The 25973-nt window shown below is 43.4% G+C and overlaps 1 protein-coding gene across 1 annotated transcript in view; it reads left to right on the forward strand.

The window, feature by feature from the left end:
* MYBPC3 (myosin binding protein C3) overlaps positions 1-25973 on the forward strand; it is a 72778-nt gene that overhangs the window by 18969 nt on the left and 27836 nt on the right. Inside the window, exons 7-18 of the mRNA XM_056851370.1 lie at positions 1299-1347; positions 2956-3000; positions 3945-4001; positions 7100-7123; positions 8761-8927; positions 9688-9820; positions 10092-10094; positions 11901-12025; positions 13893-13998; positions 16905-17071; positions 17444-17609; positions 19891-19997. Of these exons, the coding sequence (XP_056707348.1) occupies positions 1299-1347; positions 2956-3000; positions 3945-4001; positions 7100-7123; positions 8761-8927; positions 9688-9820; positions 10092-10094; positions 11901-12025; positions 13893-13998; positions 16905-17071; positions 17444-17609; positions 19891-19997 (1149 nt within the window). The remainder of the gene's footprint in view (positions 1-1298; positions 1348-2955; positions 3001-3944; positions 4002-7099; positions 7124-8760; positions 8928-9687; positions 9821-10091; positions 10095-11900; positions 12026-13892; positions 13999-16904; positions 17072-17443; positions 17610-19890; positions 19998-25973) is intronic.

Raw genomic sequence — 25973 nt, forward strand, 5'->3', positions numbered from 1 at the left:
TCTTGCATAGCTGCAGTAGCTGTGCTCTTCCTTCACAGCATATAATAACTTTTCTTTTTACCTTGGACATATACTAGCTGACAGAGCTACAGATAACATTAAAACAGGGAAAAGCTTAACTGATGAGATTAAAGGACTATTAAATCTATCTACTGAATTTTTATTCCGCCCTTCCTCCAAGGAATTCCCCCCATTATACCCTCACAACAGCCCCATGAGGTAGTTCAGTTCAGCTCTTTATTATTACAACTGGTCCACGACCAGTAGGTACATAAAGCAAACATTAAATACAGAAAGAATAAAAGTTATATACAAACAATCTTGATAGACACAGGATAGTCCTAATAGACACCAGCTAAAACTGCACATATCTGTCAGCAATTTAACACTTCAACATTCTCCTGGGCAAAGCCCCATGAGGTAGTTTCCATCTGCTCCAAATGTTTACATTACAACTGGGCAACTGTGTGAAGTTTGTATAAAATTGTTCCCACCTTTCCTTTGTTCATATTTTCTAATTTAAGCTTCACCTCTCTAGAAGCTGAAATTTTGAGCTGTCTAAAAGATTGGTAGAGCCTGGGACAATAGGCAAGCTGGTGTTTCTGGCAGCCATCTTTATACAAGCAGAAGCTGTCTCAGGGGCCAGTGGGCCAGTAAAGGCGGGCACAGTTTACATGTAAGAAAATTGTCAGTGGTACTTCTTATCTTCTGTTTTGAACCCTCCCCACCGCCCCGAGAGACAGTATTGGTAAGATACAGTGCCACTGCAACTCCTTTCCGACCCTTTTGGTTTCTCTTGAATAACTCATATCCACCCACTACTACATTCCAATCATGGGAATCATCCCACAAAGTCTCTGTAATATCTACTAAATCATATTCCTCTGTCATGACTAGGATTGCACTGAATATCACTGGGAACTAAGTTACATTTCTAATCTAGCTTTGGGCAAAAATGCATGGTCGCTTTATCCTCCTTTAATCCCTGTTTCAGCCAGGATCGAACGCATGCATTTCACCTAATGTGTGTTCGATCCTGGATAAAACAAGGATTAAAGGAGGATAAAGCGACCATGCGTTTTCGCCCTTTGAGATAAAATGTAGTTGCTCTGTTTAGTTTGGTGGGTGGCAGTTTTTCTCTACATTTCACTTGAAGTTGAAACTTCACTTTCCAAAAGAACAGCCAAAGTAAAAGCTATGAAAAGTTTCGGTAGGCAGAGGGGGAGAGTTCTGGATGTGTATTGGCTGAAGCTATTCTCATTGCCCTATTCTGCTTTTTCTGTTCTATGCCATCATAGAGGCACCTGCAATGGGAGACATGGACATCCGCTCGACGTTCCGACGGGCGTGAGTATAATTACTGGTGACTTAACTGCCCAGCCCCTGAGGCAAAGGCCGCTTTCATACATCCTGAATAATGCTCTTCAAATCCACTTCCAATGCACTTTAACTATTGTTTGCAAGTAGGGTTGCCAGGTCCCTCTTCGCAACCGGCGGGAGATTTTGGGGGTGGAGCCTGAAGAGGGTGGGGTTTGGGGAGGGGAGGGACTTCAATGCCATAGAGTTCAATCGTCAAAGCGGCCATTTTTCTCCAGGTGATCTCTATCGGCTGGAGATTAGTTAAATTAGCAGGAGGTCTCCTGCTACTACCTGGCAGTTGGCAACCCTATTTGCTAGTGGGTTTTGCCATTTCACACAGTAAAATCCAGCTGCAAAGGGCATTGAAAGTGGATTGAAAGTGCATTATTCAGGATATGTGAAAGTGCCTAAGAGACTTTTGCTAGACCACATACTAAATGTATTCTCAGAGGCCACTTTGTTTTTCGGAGGCACAGCAGAGTTTGGTTCCGTTGCCAAGATTCAGGGATATTTGCTTGCACAAAGAGTTGCATATAGCTAGTAATACACATGGTGATACTCACATGGATTGTCATTAGGGTTTCCAGCAGGCCTGCCCTGTCTAGTGGAGGCTTAATGTGTAGAAAGGGGCATTTAATTGCATGGAGGAAAATAACATCACCTGGTAAATAACACCCCATTAAACCTCTATTAAAAAGACAGGATATTTTTTATCCAGACCATTTGGCAGCCCCAATTGCTACTTGCATCAGAGACAGTGCATCCCTGTCCGGATGGTAAAATGTTGAGATGGGTTGCATTAGCTAGATTGCATGTGGGTGTCGCTTTTCTTTTCTGTTGAACCCAAGTGCGTGTAGTTCCTAATCCAGTACTAGGAACCGTGCACACAATTCCAGTTACTAGCACAGGCATCCTGCTAGAGGTCGGTAAAATGAGTACCCAGCTTGCTGGGAGTAAAGGGAAGATGACTGGGGAAGGCACTGGCAAACCACACCGTATATATAGTCTGCCTGGTAAATGTTGGGATGGGATGTCACCCCACGGGTCAGGAATGACCTGGTGCTTGCACAGGGGACTACCTTTACCTTTTACCTTTGGTCTATAGACACCTGAAATACTCTTGTGCATTCTGTGTAGTTTCTTTGTAATAGCTGTTGTGCTGTGTACTGATACTGCTGAAGGGAGACTTATCTTTGGGCAGCCCAATCCTGTGCACATTTTCTCTGAAATAAATCTTGCACAGTTCAGTGGGGCTTGCTTCCAAGGAGAAGGGCAAAGGACTGCAAATCTTAGTCTGGCACTCTTACCACTACTAAACAAAGTCCCAAATTCAATCCCTGGCACCGCCTGTTAAAAAGATCTCACGTGGCAGGGGTGCCAAAAACCTTGGAGAGCCTCCACCAGTCACATTGATATGGATACACAAACACCTGAATGATTACCTCCATACGAAAGTTTTCTTTGCAAAAGTGCCGCTTTTAGAGATACTAGGTGTTTCCCAGTTTAAGCTGAGGGTTTGGAAATGTTAAGGTGTTAGAAAAGGAGGCCGGAGGCCATTGTGCCCAACTGATTTCAGCCTGTGTTTCTGACTCCTAGGAGCCTTCTGGGAGGAGGGAGACGGATGACTGCAGCCCTGTCCAGGTAGCCTTATTTACCTCAGAACTGAGATTCGGACTTCATAATGAACAATCTCTCACTGGCCAGTTAAAATTAAACATTTATGGCCTGTTTTGAACAATAAGTATGTCACGATCTACTAGTTATGATGCAAATTGGAATTGTAGCATACAGTTCTCTGGAAATAGGGTTGCCAGGCCTCCAGTTGGGGCTTGGAGATCTCACAGCACTACAACAGATCTCCAGACTACACAGATTAGTTTCCCTGGAGGAAATGGCTATACTAAATACCTAATAAAGGTTCTGTAGTGTACTATAATTCTTTAGTAAATTCTCAGGTGGAGAAAGGCAAAATTAGAGTCTGGTTTTCCTGTGCTGCCCCTGGACCAAAACAGTTGTCTCTAGCCTTGTTTGCTCTTTCTCCCTCTTCTTTATGTGGGAGAAAGTGGATGTGGCATTTGATGTGCATATGTTTTGCTGCATTGAAAGATCTTCCCTCATTCCCCCATCACCCCTACAGCATCAGTGGACACAAACCCCAATGACATTTCAGTCTTAACACAAGTCTATTAGATCAAAGATAACATGCTGTTATGGTTGGCAGCATCCAGGTGGTGGCCTGAGATCTCCCAGGATCTGTCCCCCTGGAGAAAATGGCTGCTTTGGAGGATACATTCTCTAGCATTGTACCCCGCTGAAATCGCTCCCATCCCCAAACTCTGCACTCCCCAGGCTCCACCTCTAAATTTTGAGGAATTTCTTGACTCAGAGTTGGCACCCATACATGCTGTAGACAATTGATCAGCAGGAATATAGGGAAACAAATCAATTTTTAAATACTGTGGAAAGGATCTAAGAATTCATAGGAAATCTCTTTAGCCATCGCCTTTAGCGTGGAGGTTTGTGAATCATCCACATCATATTCTCTTCTCTGACTGCATTCCGTTTTTGTACTATTTGCCATTCAGTATGGATGTACATGAAGAAGGCAGAGAGTTGGATTTCAGTGCCTTGCTGAGAAAGAGGTAAGTGAAAGATTTAGGTCTCTAAAATCCAATTCTAAAAATAAGTTTCTAGCCCCTATGATCAGCTGGGAAATCTTGGAAACATTTCTAAATAAATTATATGGCCCATTGAATGGTCAGGGAGTCTCTGATGCTGTAGCCTTACTGGAGCAAAGTAGGTATGGTGAAAAGGAAGGAGTACAGAATCCTGTGCTTACCTGGGCTGGTTTGTTAGGAGGAGACTGCATTTATTGGCAAATATACACACAGAGCATGTGTGGAGACCCACAAGCCTTCCTTCAGAGGAGCAGATCTGCCACCTCACATCAGATCCCCAGAGAGAACCTGTACCCCAAGGTGCTTCTACCAATTTACCATTCCATCTGCCTTTCTGTCTCCATAATTTAAATTCTGCTTTCTTTTCACACAGAAACACACCTGTCCCCTCCCTTCATCTAGGAGAGAGGGACCACTTCCTCCAAGCCCATCTTATTTGCTGCTCACATTCTTAGCTTCAACATTGCACTAGTTCACAGCCATCTGTTTTGGGACAAATAATTATTGCCTTCTGTTGAAATTCTTCTTCGCTTTGACATCCTGTGTTTATTTCCTTTTTAAAATGTCCCCTCTTCTCTTTCTCTTCTATTTGTGTCTGCCTGATAATCTGCCTGTCTCCACCTTGTTCTGCTCATGCATCTGTGGTCTGGAAAACTTCCTTGGAATTCTGATGACTGGAACAGAGAGTAAGATGTCCTTTTAATTCTTCTATAAAAATGCATGGAATGGGTGAGGTTAAAGTGTTACAGTGCTTGGACAATCTTCCCTTTAATAGCCCTTGGAGCACCATGAGTTCAGCCGGAAGAGTTAGTCACCCTACAAGCATTATTTTCAAACTGCTAATCTAGATGAAAAAACTGTGAGACAATTGTTGTGTTCATTTGCTTTCCTAAAGGTTCTACTAATCCATCTGAAGGCCATTTTAAAGTTAGCACAAGATCTTTGTGGTTTTCATGCTATAGAAATGCTGTTATCCAAACTCAGGCTGTTACTGCACTAGGTATTCCCAGCGATGTATCAAGAGTGTGGAAATGTTTAAAAAAACATAGCTTTAAAAGGGTTTTTGGATGCCCTAAAAAATGGTTGGGAGACGTCTTCACAGCTAAAGGGGCCAAACAAAGTGTGAACAGTATTTTTTATAACAGTTTCAGACTCTTAATACATCGATGGGAATACATAGAAAGTGTGAACAGATTTTTTTATAACATTTCCAAACTCTTGATACATCACTGGGAATACCTAGTGCGGTAACAGCGTCAGTCATCCAGAGCTTTGAGTTATCTTGATTCCATCTGAACCCATTTTAAATAATGTTTAGGAGTTACACAGCTGCTGAACCCCTTTTAAATAATGTTTAGGAGTTACACAGCTGCTGGATCCTATCCTACTCCAGTGACATAGGGTGTGCATTTGTTCATCTGCACTGGTTTGAGTGGTTTGGTGTTCACAGTGTAAGCCAATAGACTAGCAATTCACACAATGTAGTTCCTAGGGTTGTCAGCTTCCAGGTTGGGTCTGGCAATCTCTCAGAATTACAATGGATCTCTATACTACAGAGGCCCGTTCCCATGGAGAAAATGGCTGCTTTGGAGGGTGGACTCCATGGCATTATACCATCAAATAATGGATTTCCCTCTGCCTGACTGCATTTCCAGCAGAGAATATTTCCATGTCAACCCCCCCCCCAAAGCAGCATAAATATCAGCTGATATCCCCTGCTTCTCTCCCATTTTAATCAACAAGTGAAACATTTCCTGGAGGTCATGCTGGAGAGGGGGAAACTGCATTTTATTTTGCTCTGGACCAGTGTTTCCCAGCCGGCTAATCTGATTAGATGACATTGGCATACAGATGCCATCAGGAGGAAGAGAACAGTTGTCACTGTGCCGGTGCATTGGATGACGAGGGGAGACCTTGAAGGAGGTGACAGCTGACAGGTTTGAATCGATCTAAAGTAACAGGATAAGAAGCAGCCATCACTGGGATGTGTGGGACTATTTTTAACTCTTCTGCATCTGCTTAGAACACCCTGGCCATTTAGGTGTCGTACTTTCAGCCGGTCATACATAATGCTTCCTAGTTCATGGATATACTGTGATGTGAATTCCATCGCTGAGATCCCTCACAATAGGGAAAGTCATGCGCTGGTGCATTGTCAGGGACAACATGGGAGTGCAGAAAAGCCCATACTGTGGAAGAGGAGTTCACTGTCAACATCACTCCTGGGATGACCCTGCCTGACACTTCAGTCATGCACAGCAGCACCTGTCGGTAACGCAGATGGCAGCAACACAATGGGTATGGGATGGGCTCTGAATCTCAAATGGACCTTGGAGCAGAGCTTTTTTATTTTTGCAGTCCCTCCCCTCCCCAATCCCCACCCTCCTCAGGCTCCACCCCAAAAATTTCCAGGTATTTCCCAACCCAGAGCTGGCAACTCTAGCCCTGACTAAGGTTGGAATCATTTGGGCAAAGCTTTACCCATTACCGACAGTGCACTGCCATTCTGTGGGAGCCCCATATAAATTTCGTCATTCAGCATGGGGGGGGGGGCGTGGCTGTATGCTAAGCCACATATTTTGTAGGTAGATGGTCCCAGGTTCAAACTCTGGGGTCTCTAGATAAAAAGTCTCAAGCAGCTGATGGTGGGAAAGGCTTTCTTCTGCTCTGAGATCTGCTGTCAATCAGAGTAGACAATAATTAAGTGCACGAGCTAATGATCTGATTCAGTGTAAGGCAGCCTCAGCTGTTCAATATGCCCGGTGCATTAGATCGCATTCCAGGCTGGTGGAAAGGGATTGCCTGAGGGTGTTGTATATGCAGACAAAGAAATAGTCATAATTTATTCGCACTTAAGGGGAAGACGTGTGTGTGTGTGTGTGTGTGTGTGTGTGTGTGTGTGGAGTGGCTATAGAAGGGCAGAATGTTTCTGCATCCTGTGCATATTAAAGCCTGCTGAAGGCTACTCAAGGCCGTTAACACTAATACATGTTGCCCTTTTCTTGCTCGTGGGGATGCTGCATGCTCTTCCAAATGCTTCTCTGCATCGTTCTCAAATTCAGAAGCTTCTTGCGCTCCGTAAATCGGTAAGCTTTCCTGGTGAACTCCTCTGCTAATATAAATAAGTTTGCAAAAGAATGTAAATAGATGTACCTGCCTAGAAGATCTAGTATGTAGCTATTGCTTTAGTCAATGAGTAATTAAGTGGTGCAATTCAATGTGGTGGCCACAGACAAAGATGGCTTTTAAAGGAGATTAGACATATTCAAGGAGGCTAGGTCCATCTATGGCTAATAGCTATAGTGACTAAAGGGAACCTCCACATTCAGAGGCAGTAAACCAGTGCTAGGGGGCAGCGTCAGGGGAAGGCCTTGGCCTCTGTGCCCTGTTGTTGGTCCTCCAGAGCAACTGGTTGGCTACTATGTGAATCAGGATGCTGGACTAGAGGGATCACTGGTCCGATTGAGCAGGGCTCTTCCTGTGTTCTAACTAGTCCTCTAAATTGGCTCGTTTTCGCCATTAGAGGTTAAAGCTGCTTTGAACTGATGGAGGAAAGGTATAAGGGGAAAGTGTTAAACAGTCCCCTTCTCACTATGCTGGTCTGCCTCTTTTAAGTTGCAGCGTCCATGGCTGCACTCTGTTTTTAAATGGGATGGGTATTTCTAAGATTCACTTTTGAAATGAGGCATTTTGTGGCTGGCTCCACCTTCTGTGGCAGCCATTTTGTGGCAGCCATTTTGTTACTGAGCCCACCATGGTTGGGGATCCCTGATGTAGATTATTTGGGGAGTCTGAAAAACAATGTATCCATATGTAATCACGCAACCTGATTGCATTTCTCAGGTGCATATTTAGAAGCATCCACAATCATTTATTTATGTGGAAAATTTATACCCAGATTTGTGGTAAACAGCCCTTGTGGCAGATTACACACACACACACAAAAACCTTAAAAATAAAAGAATGAGGAAAAACAATAAAACCATACAGCATAAATAAGAATAGAACCGCAACACAATCAAAAATAGAATAGAAACTAGAAATAATGCTTAAAAGGATCTTAAATACCATAAAAAGCACAAGAGAACAGGATGGGCTTCTCATGGTACCTATCTGTTAAAGATGGCACCAACAGAACATGCCTAGGAATGGAGTTCCAAAGTGTGGGAATTCCTGAGAAAGGAATTTAACAAATTTTAACAAATTGCCTCACTTCTTAAGGACTATACAGAGATGGGCCTCATAGGCAGATTTTAACTGATGTGCAGGTTTATGTGGGGGAAGGTGAACCTCAGCCACAGTGTATCTCCATCAAATGTCAAAATTATCCCTATGGTAAAATGCTGTAGGCTTGGCACAAGCACCTCTTTTGCTTACTGGATAAGGCAGCCTCAAGATACTCTTGGTCTTCTCCTCTCCTCTCAAGAAAAATCATACAATATTTCTTGCCCTGTATCTCTAATGTCTCATATACTTGGCCTATTGCAAAGAAAGAGGCTGATTTTGTTAAGAAACCAGTCTGGGAATCCTAAAATACAGACTCAGTTATTGGCTTTGACATTACTATTGTTTACCTTTCAATGTCACCCACCAATGAGACAGTTAAATATTTTTTTGTTTAAATGCACAAAGGAATCCATGCTCTAGAACCACATCCTGATTGCCAGCTTGAAGGCTGTTTTGAAGCCCCCTCTAATACGATGTTGCATTCCCTTTTTATCAGAAGTGATGCAAAAACTGAATCACAGCCAGATGTTGATGTCTGGGAAATCCTTCGGAATGCCCCTCCATCGGAGTATGAGAAAATTGCATTCCAGTATGGCATCACTGACCTGCGAGGGTTGTTGAAACGCCTCAAACGCATAAAGAAGGAAGAAAAGAAAAGCACATGTAAGCGCAGATTACTTTTCTTTGTGTTAACTTCATACATGATGCATAGGGTTGCCAACCTCCAGGTTGGAGATCTCCTGCTATTACAACTGATCTACAGCCAATAGAGATCAGTTCACCTGGAGAAAATGGCCACTTTGGCAATTGGACTCTATGGCATTGAAGTCCCTCCCCTCCCCAAACTTCGCCCTCCTCAGGCTCCGCTCCAAAAACCTCCTGCCCGTGGCAAATAGGGACCTGGCAACCCAAAATGATGCATGAAGCAGCTCTCGGCTCTACATGGAAAAACATCCCTAACAGCCCATTTCAAGTTCTTGTATCTTTTGTCCAATTCTATTTATTATTTCTTATACAAGAAAGAGAACTGGGGTCAGAGAAGGAAGGAAGATTATAAAGGTTCCAGGAGGAAAGAAGAAGTGTTGGTTTTTGTACCCAGCTTTTCTCTCCTGTAAGGAGTCTCAAAAAGGTTTACAATCACCTTCCCTTCCCCTCCCCCCACAACAGGCACGGTTCATCAGATTAGAGTTCGCTGTTCATGTGGAGGAGTGGGGAATCAAATCCGGTTCTCCAGATTAGGGTGCACCGCTGTTAGCCACTACACCATACTGGTGTACAAAGGTACAAATTGTAGAGAGATAGTAGGAACCATAAACTCTCCAGGGTCTCCATAAATCAGCTGTGACTTATTCCCTAATCATAGTTACAGTGTGAAACATTTGAACAGGACATGTTTTGATTTGGTAAACCCTTTTCACCCTAGCCTTTGTCAAGAAACTGGATCCTGCCTTCCAGATAGACAAAGGCCAGAAAATCAAGTTAATGGTAGAACTTGCCAACCCAGATGATGAAGTGAAATGGCTAAAGAATGGGCAAGAGATTCAAGTGAGCGGCAGGTAACAGAAAAATGCAGATTTAAGAAATATACATGGGAAACTATATAACTGTGGAACAAGTGGATAGTTCGGCTGTCATTGGCGGGCAGAAGAAAATAGAGACATATAAGAAGGGAAGGGGGAGAAAATGATACATGGGTTCTTAAGGAAACAGATGTTTCTGTGAGCAACTGCTAATCAATATGTCAGTTTTTACAACTGTCTGATTTTCTTCTCCCTCTATTCCATCTATGCACTTGGGACGAAACCTGGCCAATGGTCACTCCATTAGCAAGTAAGTTTTTTCCTATGCCTTCCTCTTTCTGATGCAATCAATGTTTCTTTCTTACGATATAAGGGTGAAGCTTTTGCATACAAACCCTTTACTATTTTTCTGATTTACTGGAAATTTTTTATTAACACTTTCAAGGTTATATTGTTTGCTGGGTCATCTGGCTCCAATGATGACGACTTCTGACTCACATTCTAGAATAATGAAAGCCTTTAAAGTAGTGGTATTATTCACAGCATGGCCCATAAACCCAAGGGAATCATTTTGCCACCTAAATCAACCTGGGCTGAACCCTGGTGAATACTGCTTTACTCATCTGTCTTTTTATTGGGTATATTTGGTTAATATAGCAGAGTTTTGCCCAGTCATGAAAGCCTGATACTGAGTGCAGTAAATCAATCCTCCCAAGAAGTAAATTGCAAAACGTAAAACTTACATTTGTTCAAGTAGATTCTGTTGACATTCTTGTTGCAGTTGGTAGATAGAAACCTGATCTAAAGAGTACATTTCCCTGTCACAAATGGCCAGTCGGTCCAGCATCATTTGTGTGCAAGTATGAGATAGTGTTTCTACAGGAGAGACCTGTCTGCCTCCATTGCAGTCCATGTGGATAGTGAGAATGGCTACTGAGAGGAGGAAGAGGGGTTAGAGGGCAGCTCCCAGGTTCAGACAAAGATAGGAACTTCCCATTCAATAGATAACACTTATATACTTAAAGTTTGTGCCCACCCCGCAATGTCCAGGAATGCTGAGCTGCTCACTTTTCAGGGCATTATAAGTACCTATTTACACATTAATATTTCCTTAGTAGTCTTCAGGGCCATAGGTGGGGGCAGTGGCAGATTTACTATGAAACTAATGAAGCTTAAGCTTCAGGGCTCCCAATCCCAGAGGGGCCCTAAAGCAATTTTTTTTTTTAATGAGTGAAGATTTCAACAAAATTAATAGAGTTTTTTAAAGTGTTTGTTATTATAATAAGGCTATTTTAGTGATAAAATCATAAGCCAATGGGTTGAAGTACTTAATATTGACCTTAGAATGTGTTCTAATACCTATTTCATATGGCCTCAAAATGTCTGTAATTGGTCAAAATTCCAAATTTTCTCGGGGGCTTGCAGCTCCAGAACCCCCAGCTGTATGGACTCGCTGAGTTCACCAGAATCTATTCATAACATACATTTTGGCAGCTGGATCCTCGAATCCTTCGTTGGTGCATGGCTTAACAGTTCTCTAGCTCAGCCCTTAGGCTAGAGCCAATCTAAAAAGACATCTGAATTCTCAATTCAGGCTGCACTCATCTCACTTGTGCATTTTAACACAAAAAAATCAGATTTTCACATCTTTATCCTAATGAGCCACCTCTGATAACCTTCTACCTCTCTATTAGAGAACGAACCAATACATCTGCCATAGAACAACCCCACTGAAGAAGATAACAGTAGTTACCCAGACCTCGTTGCTGGTGGGAAGGGGCTCACTGTATGGACCATTTTCAAGGACTCCACCCCACACCCTGTTTTCTGCCATCTGGGCCTCGAGGTCCTTGCAAGGGCAGCAAGGCCCTTTGCACCTTGTTGGATGTTGCCCTATTGTTGCTGGTTGTAAAGGACCCCCCATAACAGTTCAAGCTTCAGGGTCCCAAAAATGTAGGTTTGCCACTGGGTGTGGGGGGTATCATATCTCTTTACCTATGGTCCATACAAGATTAGGACAGCTTGTCAAACATTCTCCCTCCTTTCTGACATGACCAATCCCCCTGGGTACCAGCTGTCTGTTGATAATCTTTGGGCTTGCTTTGCATTTCCACAGATATATTTTTGAAGCCCTTGGAAATAAGAGGGTTTTGACGATCAACCACTGCTCACTGGCCGATGATGCAGCATATCAATGTGTGGTTGGTGAGGAGAAGAGTTTCACAGAGCTATTTGTCAGAGGTGAGCATAATTAGCATTGATAGGGTTGCCAACTCTAGGTTGGGAAATACATGGAGGTTTTTGGGGCAGAGCTTGAGGAGGGCAGGGTTTGGGGAGGGGAGGGACTTCAATGTAATAAAGTCCTATTGCCAAAACGGCCATTTTCTCCAGGAGAACTGATCTCTATTGGCTGGAGATCAGTTGTAATAGCAGGAGATCTCCAACTAGTACCTGGAGGCTGGCAACCCTAAGCATTGATGTGTTAGAATCAGAGGACCCCAGTTCATACCTAGGCTTTGCCTTCAAGCATGTATAAAAGGTATGTCAAAAGTTTCCTGAAAAACCCACATCTTCCACTTGTTCATTCTTTTTTTTTTTTTTTAGCCTGTCTGCAGTCTGTTTTCTCTCTATCAATATGTGATCCCAGCCAATCAAGGGAACACATCATTAATGTGCAGACCACATGGAGCCAATTAGATTGGGCTATATGATGAAGTCAGTGAGGATAAATGAAGCCAATTGCCCTTCTTTTGCAGCCTTAATCCTGCCAGAATGCACATGTGATTCTCTTGTCCTCCATTTTATTCTCAAAACAGCCCTGTGTTAAGTTAGCTGAAAGTGTGTGACTGACCCAAGGTCACCCCGCACACTTCCATAGCAGAGTGGGGATTTGAACCGGAGTCTCCCAGAGCCTATTTTGACACTTTAACCACTGCACTACACCACACACTAGTCATGATCCAATAAATATGTGCAGATTGGGGGGGGGGGCAGAGCTTGCCTTTGTAATGCCAACCCCATGCACATTCGTTTGACTCACAGTGAACATGTGCACAAGAGCACATTCTGAGAAGTGTCCAAATGCCATGTTTTTGATGCAGGGGAATTTTGTTGCCGCAGCACCGCATAGTAAAACAGGGAACAACAGCTTGGTTGTATCTCCCTCCACTGCATGCTTTCATGCTCCTTTGAGTGAACTCTAATTGATCTAATTTTTGAAAAAGCAAAATTTCGGCTCCCTGTTTAGTTCTTACATTACATAACAGCAACACTATCCTGATTATGATTGCACTGTAAGTGTGCTAAATTTATGATTACTTATTTATTTATTTTATTGGACTTATAGCCCATTCTCCCCAGCAGATGCAGCTCACATAATAGTAAATATACAATAAAACGTATACTTATAAAACCAACTGATTAAAACAGCCCTATAAGATGATAAAATGATAACATCAGCTGTTCCCAATGGTGCTTGGCTTGTGACATAAGGCAACTGTAAGGCCCGCAGGTGGTTCACATAAGATGCAGAGCCTGCAGATGGAGTGGAAGCTTTCCAGGCAAGGTGGAGTGGGGTAGGGAGGCCAGCAATAATAAAGAAAGCAGTAGCTGGCCTCAACCATAAGCCTGGCAGAATAGTTCTGTCTTGCAGGACCTGCAGAACTCCATAAGGTCCCACAGGGTCCTGGCCTCATTGGAGAGGCTATTCCATCAGGCAGAGGCCAGGGCAGGAAAAAGCCCTGGCCCTGGTCGAGGCTAGGGGACCACCAGTAAATTGGTATTTGAAGATCTTAATATTCTCTGGGGAACATACCAGGAAAGATGGTCCCGTACATACAATAGTTACAAATGAAAAAGGGGGAGATAACTGAGTACTCCCTTGTTTCAGAGTTTCTCAGATAAGCAACCCGTAAGGTAATTCAGCACCACAAATCCATTATTCCTATGAACAGACATTTTAGCAAGAACTCCAGGGGAACAAGGATCTGTTTTGCTTGCCTACTGTGGAAAGGAAAAATGCTTTGCCACAGTTGAACATCAACCTGAACTGAATGGGATTTGGTTGCCCTCGATTCCCTCTTTGAATTGGTTTGCTTTCACATTCTAGAGCCTCCTGTACTGATCACTCATCCTTTGGAGGACCAGGTAGTGACTGTTGGAGAAAGAGTGGAGTTTGAACTTGAAGTGTCTGAAGAAGGGGCTGCTGTGAAATGGTAAGAAAGCAAACAGGATATGGGATATTCTGTTCCCTGGAAGGGTTTAAGATGAGAGAGGAGTTAGACTTTTAAGTGCCGCACTGCCTGCCCACCTTTTGGAAGCAAGCGATTGTCACAGAGTTCGAGGTGTTTTCCACATTGGGCCTGGCTTGTGTGGTTTCCACACTGCAGCTGCTGATACTGTGCAGTTTCTACATGGGTTTCATTTTCTCCCCATTCTCCCAGCAACAGCCATTCCCACATAACCTGGAAGATATGGACCTTCTCATTCACATGATTGCCACTCCAGCATTGCTGAGATCTTTCCCCAAGCATCACAGAAAAGCAGGTTTGAGAAAGATCACAGGAAAGACAGAGAAAACCCGAGAGGTGCACATAAGCACCACGATGCTATAAGGAAGACAGAGAAAAACCTGTTTCCCAACAGCATCCAAGCCGGGGCAAACAACCCATGTGTAAGTTGGGTTGCCAACCTCCAGGTACTAGCTGGAAATCTCCTGCTATTACAACTGATCTCCAGCCGATAGAGATCAGTTCACCTGGAGAAAATGGCCACTTTGGCAATTGGACTCTGTGGCACTGAAGTCCTTCCCCTCCCCAAACCCTGCCCTTCTCAGGCTCCGCCCCAAAATCCTTCCACCGGTGGCGAAGCGGGACCTGGCAACCCTATGTGTAAGTGACCCTAGGTCTTCTGCCTCTAAGGCAATAAGCAGAAGAATGGAGGCACCCACTTCTCTTATGGCAAAAGAAGTACTGGTTTAATACAGCTTTTTTTTTTTACATTCAGTTTTAAAAATAGAAATGTCTAAAGGTTGTTTCTCATGAGATGGTTTGTCTACAGTTTTCTACATGTGTAGAAAAGGCCTGTAACCATTGCTTTTGTAATGAAGGGCAAGTCATTTTTTGGCTTTATTCTAGGCTTCCTCCATGTGGCTACAGCAAAGTATAACCCATCCCTTAAACTTCCTTTCATATGAGATCTTCACGTGCTTGTTCGCATTTGCAAAAAACAAAGTGAGGAACTGTTCCTTAAATACCTCTTACTTTCTCAAAGGCACGTTTCTTATCCATTCTTTGTGGGTGGGGAGGGGACCAAGAATTTAAAAATATTCACTATACATTCATTAAACTGAAGGCAATACAGCATAAATATACATTTGCCTTTTTGCATTCACTTAAGGATATCTGAATGTGTGGAGTGTGCTGGTGGGTATCGAATCCTTCCCAAAACTCAATGCAGCTGCCACTATCTGATCCTGTGGCTCAGAGCTACTCCCTGAAATATAAATACTCATTATAGAGTATTGATATCTGTGGAATGGAAATCAGGCAAGGGTGAAAGTACAGCTGTCCTTGCTTTATATGGAGCCAGAAGCCAGGGAGAGACCTCTCAACTTCACAATAAATCTCTAAAAGAAGTCGAGTATCTTGTTATTAGTACCAACGTAATGACCACAGAATAGTGAGTGGAGGGCTTGCAATCTAAATAGCACTAGGGATGGTTTTGAACATATTTGAACACATGAAGCTGCCTTCTACTGAACCAGACCCTTGGTCCATCAAAGTCAGTATTATCTACTCAGACCGGCAGTGGCTCTCCAGGGTCTCAGGCAGAGAGGTCTTTCACATCACCTAGTTGCCTAGTCCCTTTAACTGGAGATGCCAGGGATTGAACCTGGGACCTTCTACATGCCAAGCAGATGCTCTACCACTGAGCCACAGCCCCTCCAGGAGAACTGATCTCTATCAGCTGGAGATCAGTTGTAATAGCAGGGCTCTTATCTGTTCAATCTTTTCTTCTTCATCACAGCCATTTCTGGTGCATCTGAAAAATTGTCCTGCACCTGGCACTTATTCCTCTGCCACATCTCATTTCCATTTCAAGAAAGCAACAGTCTACAGATTTCAGACATCCCCTCAAGCAACTTTTTTCCTACCCTCTGTGCATGTTTGTGTGTTCTTAGCATCCAGTCTGGTGAAGAGTTCTGAGAACAAAAAAAAAGCTTCTGTGATATTTTGTGATATTTCCATTGCCCCTAATATATTTTTAATCCATTATTCTACTTGTTCCCTGGATCAATGCAGCTACCTACAGGTTTTGTATAAAATGATGTAGTCTCTAGTGTCACTCTGCCTCAATTCAAGAATGCCAGAAATGATTCCTATTCAACATCAAGAGGAGGGAAGTACAAAAAAAATCCACATAGGAACATTGTCGCAATTCAGAAGCACATTAAAATACAATTACAATAACATTCATTTCAATTATGTTCTGATAGCTTCCATTAATGCTGCATTCAAATTTCATTAGCAAGAATTGATTCCTCCCCATACTACATCTCCTAGAAAAAAATTGGGTCCATTTTGCTAATGAAGAAACTAAGAAATGACTGGTTGCATCAAAATCACTAGGGTTGCCAGGTCCCTCTTTGCCACCGGCAGGAGGTTTTTGGGGCGGAGCCTATGGACACAGCCTGGTCCCGTGCCTTCACCATCAGATCTGCACCATCAGATGAGGAGGGTGGGGTTTGGGGAGGGGTTTCAATGAGAGAGCAATTGCCAAAGCAACCATTTTCTCCAGGAGAACTGATCTGTATCAGCTGGAGATCAGTTGTAATAGCAGGAGATCTCCAGTTAGTATCTGGAGGTTGGCAACCCTAAAAACCACAGAGCACTATTTGTTTATCTTTGGTTAAGTTATGAACATATTGCCCCTTGCCCCTTAGGTTCTCCAGAGTGTCATCTTGCCTCATAAAACTGCAAACAGGCATAATATTTTCCTCATACATACAGCTACATAGCTGAACCTAAGCTATATGTGGGGCATGATAACCCATGGGAGAGGCTGCACTGCTGTTGAGCTATGAGAAGGAATATAGACTAGCAATATTTGATACCTACAGGGAGAAGGATGGAGTGGAGCTGACCCGGGAAGAGGCCTTCAAATATCGTTTCAAAAAGGATGGGACAAAGCACTACCTCATCATTAATGAGTCTACCAAGGATGATAATGGGCATTACAAAGTGCAAACCAATGGTGGGGAATCAGTTGCTGAATTAATCGTACAAGGTGAGACATGAGGAATATTACCTTTTCTAAAAAAAAATTTTTTTTAAAGAATGTACTGAATCTGGTTGTAACTTGCTCTGAAGTAATGGCTGATGCAGAGATACCTAACTGTATGACAGCTAATACTTCAGGCCTCCAAAAGCCTATTATGGGGATTGTTGGACCTATATGCCGGATGTAATAGAATCCTAATAACAACAGGTGCCTGTTTATCATGTCTTATTAAAACCTCACGTGCTCCAGATATCTCCTCCAATTTCATCTTTCTTTAGCCTCTTCTTTCTGTAAAAGCGACATCAACGGTATCAGTGTTAGGCTGACCTCTGACCTGCTGATGTTTATGCCGCTTCTTCCCCAAATTCATGTTTCCAGAGAAGAAGCTAGAAGTTTACCAAAGTATTGCGGATCTGACAGTGAAGGCACGGGACCAGGCTGTGTTTAAGTGTGAGGTTTCCGACGAGAACGTGAAGGGCATCTGGTTGAAAAATGGGAAGGAGATGATCCCAGACGAAAGGATTAACATCTCTCACATTGGCAGGTGAGTCATTCTTCAGAGGGCTAGGGAAGAACATGAATGTTGTCTTCATGGGAAGGTAGTATCAACCAAGATACTTTTCTGATTTTAGTTAAGACGGGTCATCTGCTAAAGAACACGGGGTCATCGGCTAAAGCTGGAGGGTGAGAGATTCAAAACAGATAAAAGGAAGTATTTTTTCACACAACGCATAGTTAAATAGTGGAACTCCCTGCCCCAGGATGTGGTGATGGCTGCCAGCTTGGAGGGCTTTAAGAGGGGAGTGGACATATTCATGGAGGAGAGGGGTATTCATGGCTGTTAGTTAGAATGGATACTAGTCATGCTGCATACCTATTCTCTCTAGTATCAGAGGAGCATGCCTATTATTTTGGGTGCAGTGGAACACAGGCAGGATGGTGCTGCTGCAGTTGTCTTGTTTGTGGCTTCCTAGAGGCACCTGGTTGGCCACTGTGTGAACAGACTGCTGGACTTGATGGGCCTTGGTCTAATCCAGCAGGGCCTTTCTTATGTTCTTATGGAGAGTGGAGGGTTGTAAGCAGATTTAGGAGGATACTTTACCACTACATGTTGTGAATTATTAAGTAGATATGAGGGAATTGGTTGGATTAGTTCCTAAGTGTTATTGTGCATATATCATTTATTATTAAGAAATTTATATCCTGCCTTTCCCATTACTCAAGGTGGCTTACAAATCCATAATTTAAAAGTAAAATAACAAAAAATTCCAATGCCCCCCAAACCTTATAAAATGCTTGCAATGTACATTCTACTAAAAGCTCTACTGAATAAAATAGCTTTACAGTGCCTCCTAAAGTTTTCCAAGGGCTAGCGCCCCCAGTTGTCTTCTCGGAGAGCCCGTTCTGTAAAGTGGGAGCAACTACTGAGAAAGCACAGGCTCCAGTCAATGCCAGCCGGGCTACCTTTAGTGAGGGAATACTCAGAAGGTGGCACGCTGGTTGCTGCACAAAGGGACATATGGGGAGAGACAATCCTTTTGCTGGGCGAGTCCCAGGCTATGAAGGGCTTTAAAGGTCCTAACCAGCACCCTGAACTGAATTTGGAAATAAAGTGGCAGCCAATTTAGTAGTTGTTCAAATAAGTGAGATGTGTTCCTGTCAGCCAGCTCCCTACAACAATTGTGTTGCTCCATTCCAAACCAGCTGCAATTTCCACATTTCCTTCAAAGGCAGCACAACATACTGGCCAAGTAAGCTGAGTCTAGGAAAGGAAAAAAATTGGTAAACCAGATGCCGATGGTAGAAGGCACTCTTGGCTACCCCACGAGCCTGCTTTCCAAATAGGAAGGCTGGTGCCCCCAAACTCTAAACCTGCTGTTCTGGTGTTATGATACCCAAAATTTGGTGACTCAAGGAATTTCAACAAAGTCCAAAAATAACATATAATACTCCACTTTTTAGACATATTCAATTGGATGCTGATGTGTATACTTGGCTGATTATAGCATTCACCTGGATTGTCGGCATTCAAATATGGATGTCCACATTTATCAGATTTTGGATGTTCATACACGTGGGATAGCTATTTTAGTCTGTTAAAGCAGAAACAAAAAGGAGTCTTGAGGCCCCTTAAAGATTTTTTTGAAGTCTAAGCTTTGGTGGGCTATATTTATTTAAGCATAGAAACCACAAAATTTTGTACATCAATGCTGTTAGCCTTTAAGGTGCCCCATTGACTACTGATATATAGACGCACACATACAACACTGTTATTGTGTGTATTCTATGTATGTATATATACATACGGGCAACAAAGGGTTTTTGAAACGAATACGAAATTGCTATTGAAAATTGCTTCTACTCTGAAACACCCTTGTATGGAACCACTGTATTTCATTTATTTATTTAGAAAATGTATATGGCACCTCTCCAGAGACCTGCTTGAGGCTGTTTGCAGTTAAAACAATGGAACAAAATAATTAAAACACAGCAGTTAAAAACAATCTGACGCTATTAAAACAAGCTGCTAAAACACAAGCCATTGCCATTAAAGTGGATCTGGGTATATCTAGGATTCAGTCCAGTCCAGTATGTGGAATGACTCCTGAAGGGCATAAAAGCCCAGATTCCTTCCGGCACTGTACTTGGTCAAGGAACGGGAACTCTGAGTGTTCCTAGGTGCAGTGGGGAGAGCTGGTGGCCACCCTTTCAGAGATTTCCTTAGTGGAGTTCATTGCTGCCTTTCTTATTTTGTCCACTGTTGTGTAGGATGGGGTTTGCCATGTATAAGGGGTGAATGGAGTCTTACAATGTGTGTTTTCCAGAATCCATAAGCTAACTATTGATGATGTAACCCCAGAAGACGAGGCTGATTATTCATTTGTTCCTGAAGGATTTGCATACAACCTTTCAGCCCATCTTCAGTTTTTGGGTAAGTGTTACAGAGTCTACTTTTTCATACTTAGTACAGGAACTGCTTGTTTGCTTGAATTAAAAACTTTTGAGTTAGGTATTAGAAGATGCAAGTAGGGGGCCCACATGGACTTGTGGGGAACATCACATTTCCCCCTCCCCCATTATTTCTTCTTTTCTATCCCTGACAGCCCCATTATCTCTCCCCTTTTCCTGCTTCCTTCTCATCCACTAACCAACCTATTTTTACCTTCCCACCTAGGGTTCCCAACTGTGAGCTGGGAAATTCCAGGAGATTTTGGGCTGGAGCCTGGGAGGGGAGGGAACTCAGCAGAGTATAATGCTAATGAATATAGTCCACCCACCAAAACAAAGGGAAAGGGAAGAAACAACAAGGGACCCCCGGAATAAAGGAAGAAATGGAAAATAAAAGTAGGTAACGATAGGACAGGTAGGGAGGCCAGCTTAGATGGAACTGTCGCTGTCCTCAACCATAGGCCTGGCAGAACATCTCCATCTTACAGGCCCTGTGGAATTGAGCCAAGTCCGTGGGGCCTGGGTCTCCTTTGCTAGAGAGTTCCACCAGGCCAGAGCCAAAAAGGCTCTGGCTGTGGTTGAGGACAGCTTGATGCTTCTTGGGCCAGGGACCACAATAAATTGTTACCAGCTGAGCGTGGTAACACTCTTTGGGGGATGTATCGAGAGAGGTGGTTCCACAGGTATGATGGTCCCAGACCTTTTAGAGCTTTAAAGGTCAATACTAAAACCTTGAACATGATCTCCGTCCCATGACCAGGTCAGAAGCTGGATTGAAATGGGTCCAGAGCCGATGTATCCTCCAGGAAAGCCTGGAGCTGTTCTGCTGCCACTCTCTCAACTGTTTTACCCAGGAATTAAAGATTAGACACTGGGCTGTAGTTGGACAAATCAGTAGGATCCAGAGATGATTTCTTTAAGAGTGGCCTAACCACTGTCTCTTTCAATCCCCCCAGGAAAATCCCAGAATTTAGGGACAGATTCTGATTCATAACTTGGATTAATAAGACATTTACAATTGAGAAAGAGTTCCCACCACTCTTTAGGATAAAGTTGGCTATTACTTTTCATTGTAAACACTTCTGCCGTTCTAAGTCATTAGTGTTTATATTACTATTCCCAGTTGTACCCTCTTATACACTGACCTATGGGGCCAGCAACAGAGACTTGCATCCCTATAGATTTGTGAAGGAAACTTGTAATGGGAAATCTTATGGGGAAGGGAGAGGAGTCATCAAGGCTTGGTGTGAATTGTGGATATGGAGTTTTCAGGGACCATAACCACGCCTCTTTCCATTTGTTTTTATAGTCCTTTGTTTTTATGCTCCCTTTTCGGCAGCAATCTGAAACCTGAATCTCTGCCCTTTCCTGCAGATTGCAAAGGCTCTTTACAGTTTAAGGTGCCACTGGACTTTTGTTTTCTAAAAGAAAATCAATTGCTTCACAGCAGGTGGGCCCTAGGAAGCCCCCCAACCCCGGCTTTGGTCCCTGTCCCACCTTACAAACCATTGACACAGGCTCTGCTGTGCACAGACAGTGAGAGAGGGGGAAACAGGCCTCTGTCCTTTGGAAGGGTTGCCAACTGCCAGGTAGTAGCAGGAGATTTCCTGCTAATACAACTGATCTCCAGCTGATAGAGACCAGATCACCTGGAGAAAAATGGCCGCTTTGGCAATTGAACTCTATGGCATTGAAGTCCCTCCCCACCCCAAACCCCGCCCTCCTCAGGCTCCGCCCCAAAAATCTCCCGCCGATGGCGAAGAGGGACCTGGCAACCCTATCCTTTGGGGATCTCCCCATGCATAAGTGCTGAGCCTCTGGGGCACTGGATTGAGTTCATTGTTTATTTAGCTTTTATTTCACCTTCCAAATCCTCGAAGATGGCATACATAAATCCATAAAATTAAATGCAACAAACTGCATTGCAGAATCTGTCTAGTCACACATCCAATGTCCTAATGAAGAAAATTTAAGAAAGAACTGGACTGTTGATCACAGTATGGGGATGATTTCTATGACTGCCTAAAATGGAGAGAGATTAAATAGGCTAGAGCGATAGCAAACACCATGATAATGCATAACTTCAGTTCTCATATAGATTAACTACAGCCCAGCACAGAGTTAAGCACACTTAAGCCCACTGATCTCAGTGGAATTTATGTATGCATAACTATGCATTGGATTTTAGCCACTATGTAAAGGTCATGTCTGGGTGTACTGCAGAGAAATGGTCCTGCACACTATAAATTATTGTTGCCTAAGTAACTCCAGGATCCACAGGAGGAAAAATAACATTTATTTTGATTCTAAACAGAATGCAAAAGTTGATCCAAGATAATGTCTGTCCTGGCTGCAGGAATTTCTCTGCTCAGAATGGCTTCCCTGTAGGGATGGGGCCATGGCTCAGTGGTAGAGAGGGGCCCTAACAAGATTAGGGGAGGGGCCGTGGTTCAGTGGTAGAGCATCTGCTCGGCATGCAGAAAGTCCCAGGTAGGGCTGTTGAATTAAAAAAAATTCGGTATAGTTCGGATTCGGCTGAATTCGGCCCGTTTAGATTCGGCATATGCCGAAGTCCGAACTCCCCCACTTCGGGTCCGTGCAATTCGGCGGGAATTCAAAGTTCGGAAAAAAAATTGGCCGAATAAAGCCATTAAAAACACAACCGCGCCTTTCCGTGGCTCTGGGGGGGGGGCATTTTTGGGGGTAGAGCTTCAAAGGACTTTTCTTGAAAGACCCCCCAAGTTTTGTAAAGATTGGGTCAGGGGGGCTGAGATATGGGCCCCGAAAGGGGTCCCCCCCACCCTTAATGTGCATCTCTGAGCAGAGCTTGCCGCCCACGCACAAAGCTCCCAGCCCCGACAATCAGCTGAGAAGTTTTTTATGAATGAGGGAAAACCTGAAGACACACAACTGAACCCCCCCCCCCCTCAAACCAGGGAGAGAGAGACTCGAGGGGGAACACACACCCCAGGCAGAACCGGCAAAAGCCCCCTTTGGCTTCCCCCCCCACCCACAGAAACTGCTCCCTCCCCACACACACATAGACTCTGCTTCCCCCCCACACACACACACACAGGAGAAAAATTATAGATTAAAGCCCCCAAAGGGGTCTTACTGTGGCTGTCTTCTGTTCCATCAGGAGGGGCTGGGGAGGACTGGGTAATCCAAGACGTTTCCATTTAGGCACGGGACGTTTTTCTCTGGAGGAGATGCATACAGGATCCCATTCATCCCAATAGGGAAAGGGGAAAGCCCGTATCTCGGGACCCCCTGACTCAATGTTTACAAAACTTGGGTGGTCTCTTAAGAAGGCTTGCCTGAAGCTCCGAACCGAATCAACAGCCCTAGTCCCAGGTTCAATCCCTGTCATCTCCAGTTAAAGGGACTAGGCAAGTAGGTGATGTGAAAGACCTCTGCCTGAGACCCTGGAGAGCTGCTGCCAGTCTGAGTAGACAATACTGACTTTGATGGACCAGGTGTCTGGTTCAGTATAAGGCAGCTTTGTGTGTTCGTGTGTAATGTACACCTAAAAAAAACCCAGTATTTTTTGGATTCAGATTTCAGGAATGGGTTCCATTTTGGTATTCTGGAGTACTCAGGTACCTCCTATACCATTTCAAAAATCTGTTTGGGCAACGTCAGAATTCCAAAATTTTCCAGGTCTGTTATTTTCTATTGGCAAAGTCTTTCTTGGGCATGGAGTGGCTGTTTTTCAAGCAAATGACACCACAATCCCAGGGTATTTCATCCTGCCTGTCCACGAAAGAGTCCCCAAAGTTCAAGAGAGTTGGATCAAGGGGGTTCTACAGGCCCTGACCAAGGTGTCCCCAGCCATCCTATTTGTCTCCATTCTTTCCTTTGGGGGAAAGGTTCTATGCTTTCTCCATGGAAAATAAGATAATAGCCAAGCACACAACAGCAACCACTGGTCAAAAGTCTCCAAATGCAAACAGAATCATCAAGCCAAATGGAATTAACATCATGTCAGCGAATCTCAGCAGAACCACAGGCCAATATAGCAAGCCCAACACAATCAGTGTCAAACCAGAGGCCCAAACCAAACCAACATAAGCAAGGGACACTGTTGCTATCCCAACAGACCCAATGTCAAACCACAGAAGCCAAGCAGAATCTAGGGCCAACGTAGCAAGTGTAAACTAATGGCAAACCAGATAATTCATCTTAGGATCTCCCACAAAACACAAACTCTTTAAAAATTGAACACTTTTTAATGATATAGAAAATGCAAAAACTCACCAAGAGAAGAGAAACCAACAAAACAACACAACACGACCATTTAAAACCCTTTTTAAAAACAGCATAAAACAAAACCAAGGAAAACTATTGCTTAAAAGAACCAAAAAGAAAACAATGCCCCCCCAAATTACAACCTCGCAGGCAAAAACAAAAAACATTGAACAACTTGAAATAATATTGTAAACAATATTTTCGACAAAGGGCAAGCCAGACCTTTCACAAAAAAGAAAGATTCCCCAAGAAGGCAGCAGCAGGCAGCAGTATCAATCTAAGGTGCAGACAAGAGCTGCAGAGGCACACCACTAAAAAAAAAAAAAAAAAAGACCTTCAAATGGAGTCAAGTGGCAGCCAGGCCTGCTTTTTATCCTCTTTGCCCATGCTCAGAAGTCTACAAGAGAATCGTCATGATAGGGCAGACAGTTACGGTATTCCCCCCTAACATGTGATCCTGGGACATCTGTCTTTGCCCCACCCCACACACACAGACATGGCCTGGTAAACCTGTTAAATGGAAGAAAAACAGGCCTCAGAGCCTTATACTTATAAGGTATTTTTCAGATATATGTTCAAACCAGAAATATCAGAACACACATCCCCTGTTGATGTAAATGAAAGGAGCCAATCTCTGTATACATTCTTATACTGAAATGAATGGAGACCCACCCATGCACAGAAATTCCATGCATTTAACCTGGAATTTTTTATGCCAGTTAATAAGAAATATAGTTGATACAATGCATATATTTTCAAATAGCAGTCCCTACAATGAGGTTAATAGATTTCAAATACCTACAGATGAGGTTAATAGATTTAGGCTATATTTAGAATTTTTTGGATAATAGAATGAGGTAAGAGTTGTTATATTTCCATGTGTTGTTTATATATATTTAACAGCTGAAACGTGAAGATGAAATTGAGCATTTGGTATAAAAATTAGCTGACATAGTAGCAATAATATTTTTCAGTAGAAATATTGGAAAAGCCAGCGAGCACCTAACTGTTCCGAATCAATATAAATGATACACCTGAGAGCCATTAAGGTATAGTGGTTAGAATGTTGGACTAGGACCCAAGAGATGCCGGTTCAAATCCCCACTCTGCCCTAGAAGCTTGCTGGGTGACCTTAGGCCTAACCTAGCTCACAGGGTTGTTATGAAGATAAAATCGAGGAGAAGAAAGCTATGTAAGCAACTTTGAGTCTCCATTGGGGAGAAAGGAAAATGAAGCATGTAAATAGTAGGAGTTTTGAATGTGCACAGAATGTTCTGTGAATACAAACTGGCAAATTGCTTCTATTTCCAAAAAAGTGGGTGGAGGACAGATCTGACAATGAAGGGTGTGTATTTGGATATTCTTGAGACAAATATTTACCCACAATTAGCTGATCCAGGTTGGCTTGGGTATATCTGAAGTGACCTGAGGAGGGCGGGATTTGGGAAGTGGAGGGACTTCAGTGCCATAAACTCCAGTTGCCAAAGCAGCCATTTTCTCCAGGTGAAGTGATCTCTATCGGCTGAAGATCAGTTATAATAGCAGGAGATCTCCAGCTAGTACCTGGAGGTTGGCAACATTAGCTACCAGCCATTACTTTCTATGGGAGAAATTATTATTAATTCTTCCATTTTTTTCCCCATGTCTCTTTAAAGCTTAAAAGGAGAGGAAGGACTGAACCTGCCCAGACTTGCCTGGCTGGCATCAGCCC

This window comes from Euleptes europaea, chromosome 6, assembly GCF_029931775.1.
Source record: "Euleptes europaea isolate rEulEur1 chromosome 6, rEulEur1.hap1, whole genome shotgun sequence".
In the NCBI taxonomy this organism is placed as follows: Eukaryota; Metazoa; Chordata; class Lepidosauria; order Squamata; family Sphaerodactylidae; genus Euleptes; species Euleptes europaea.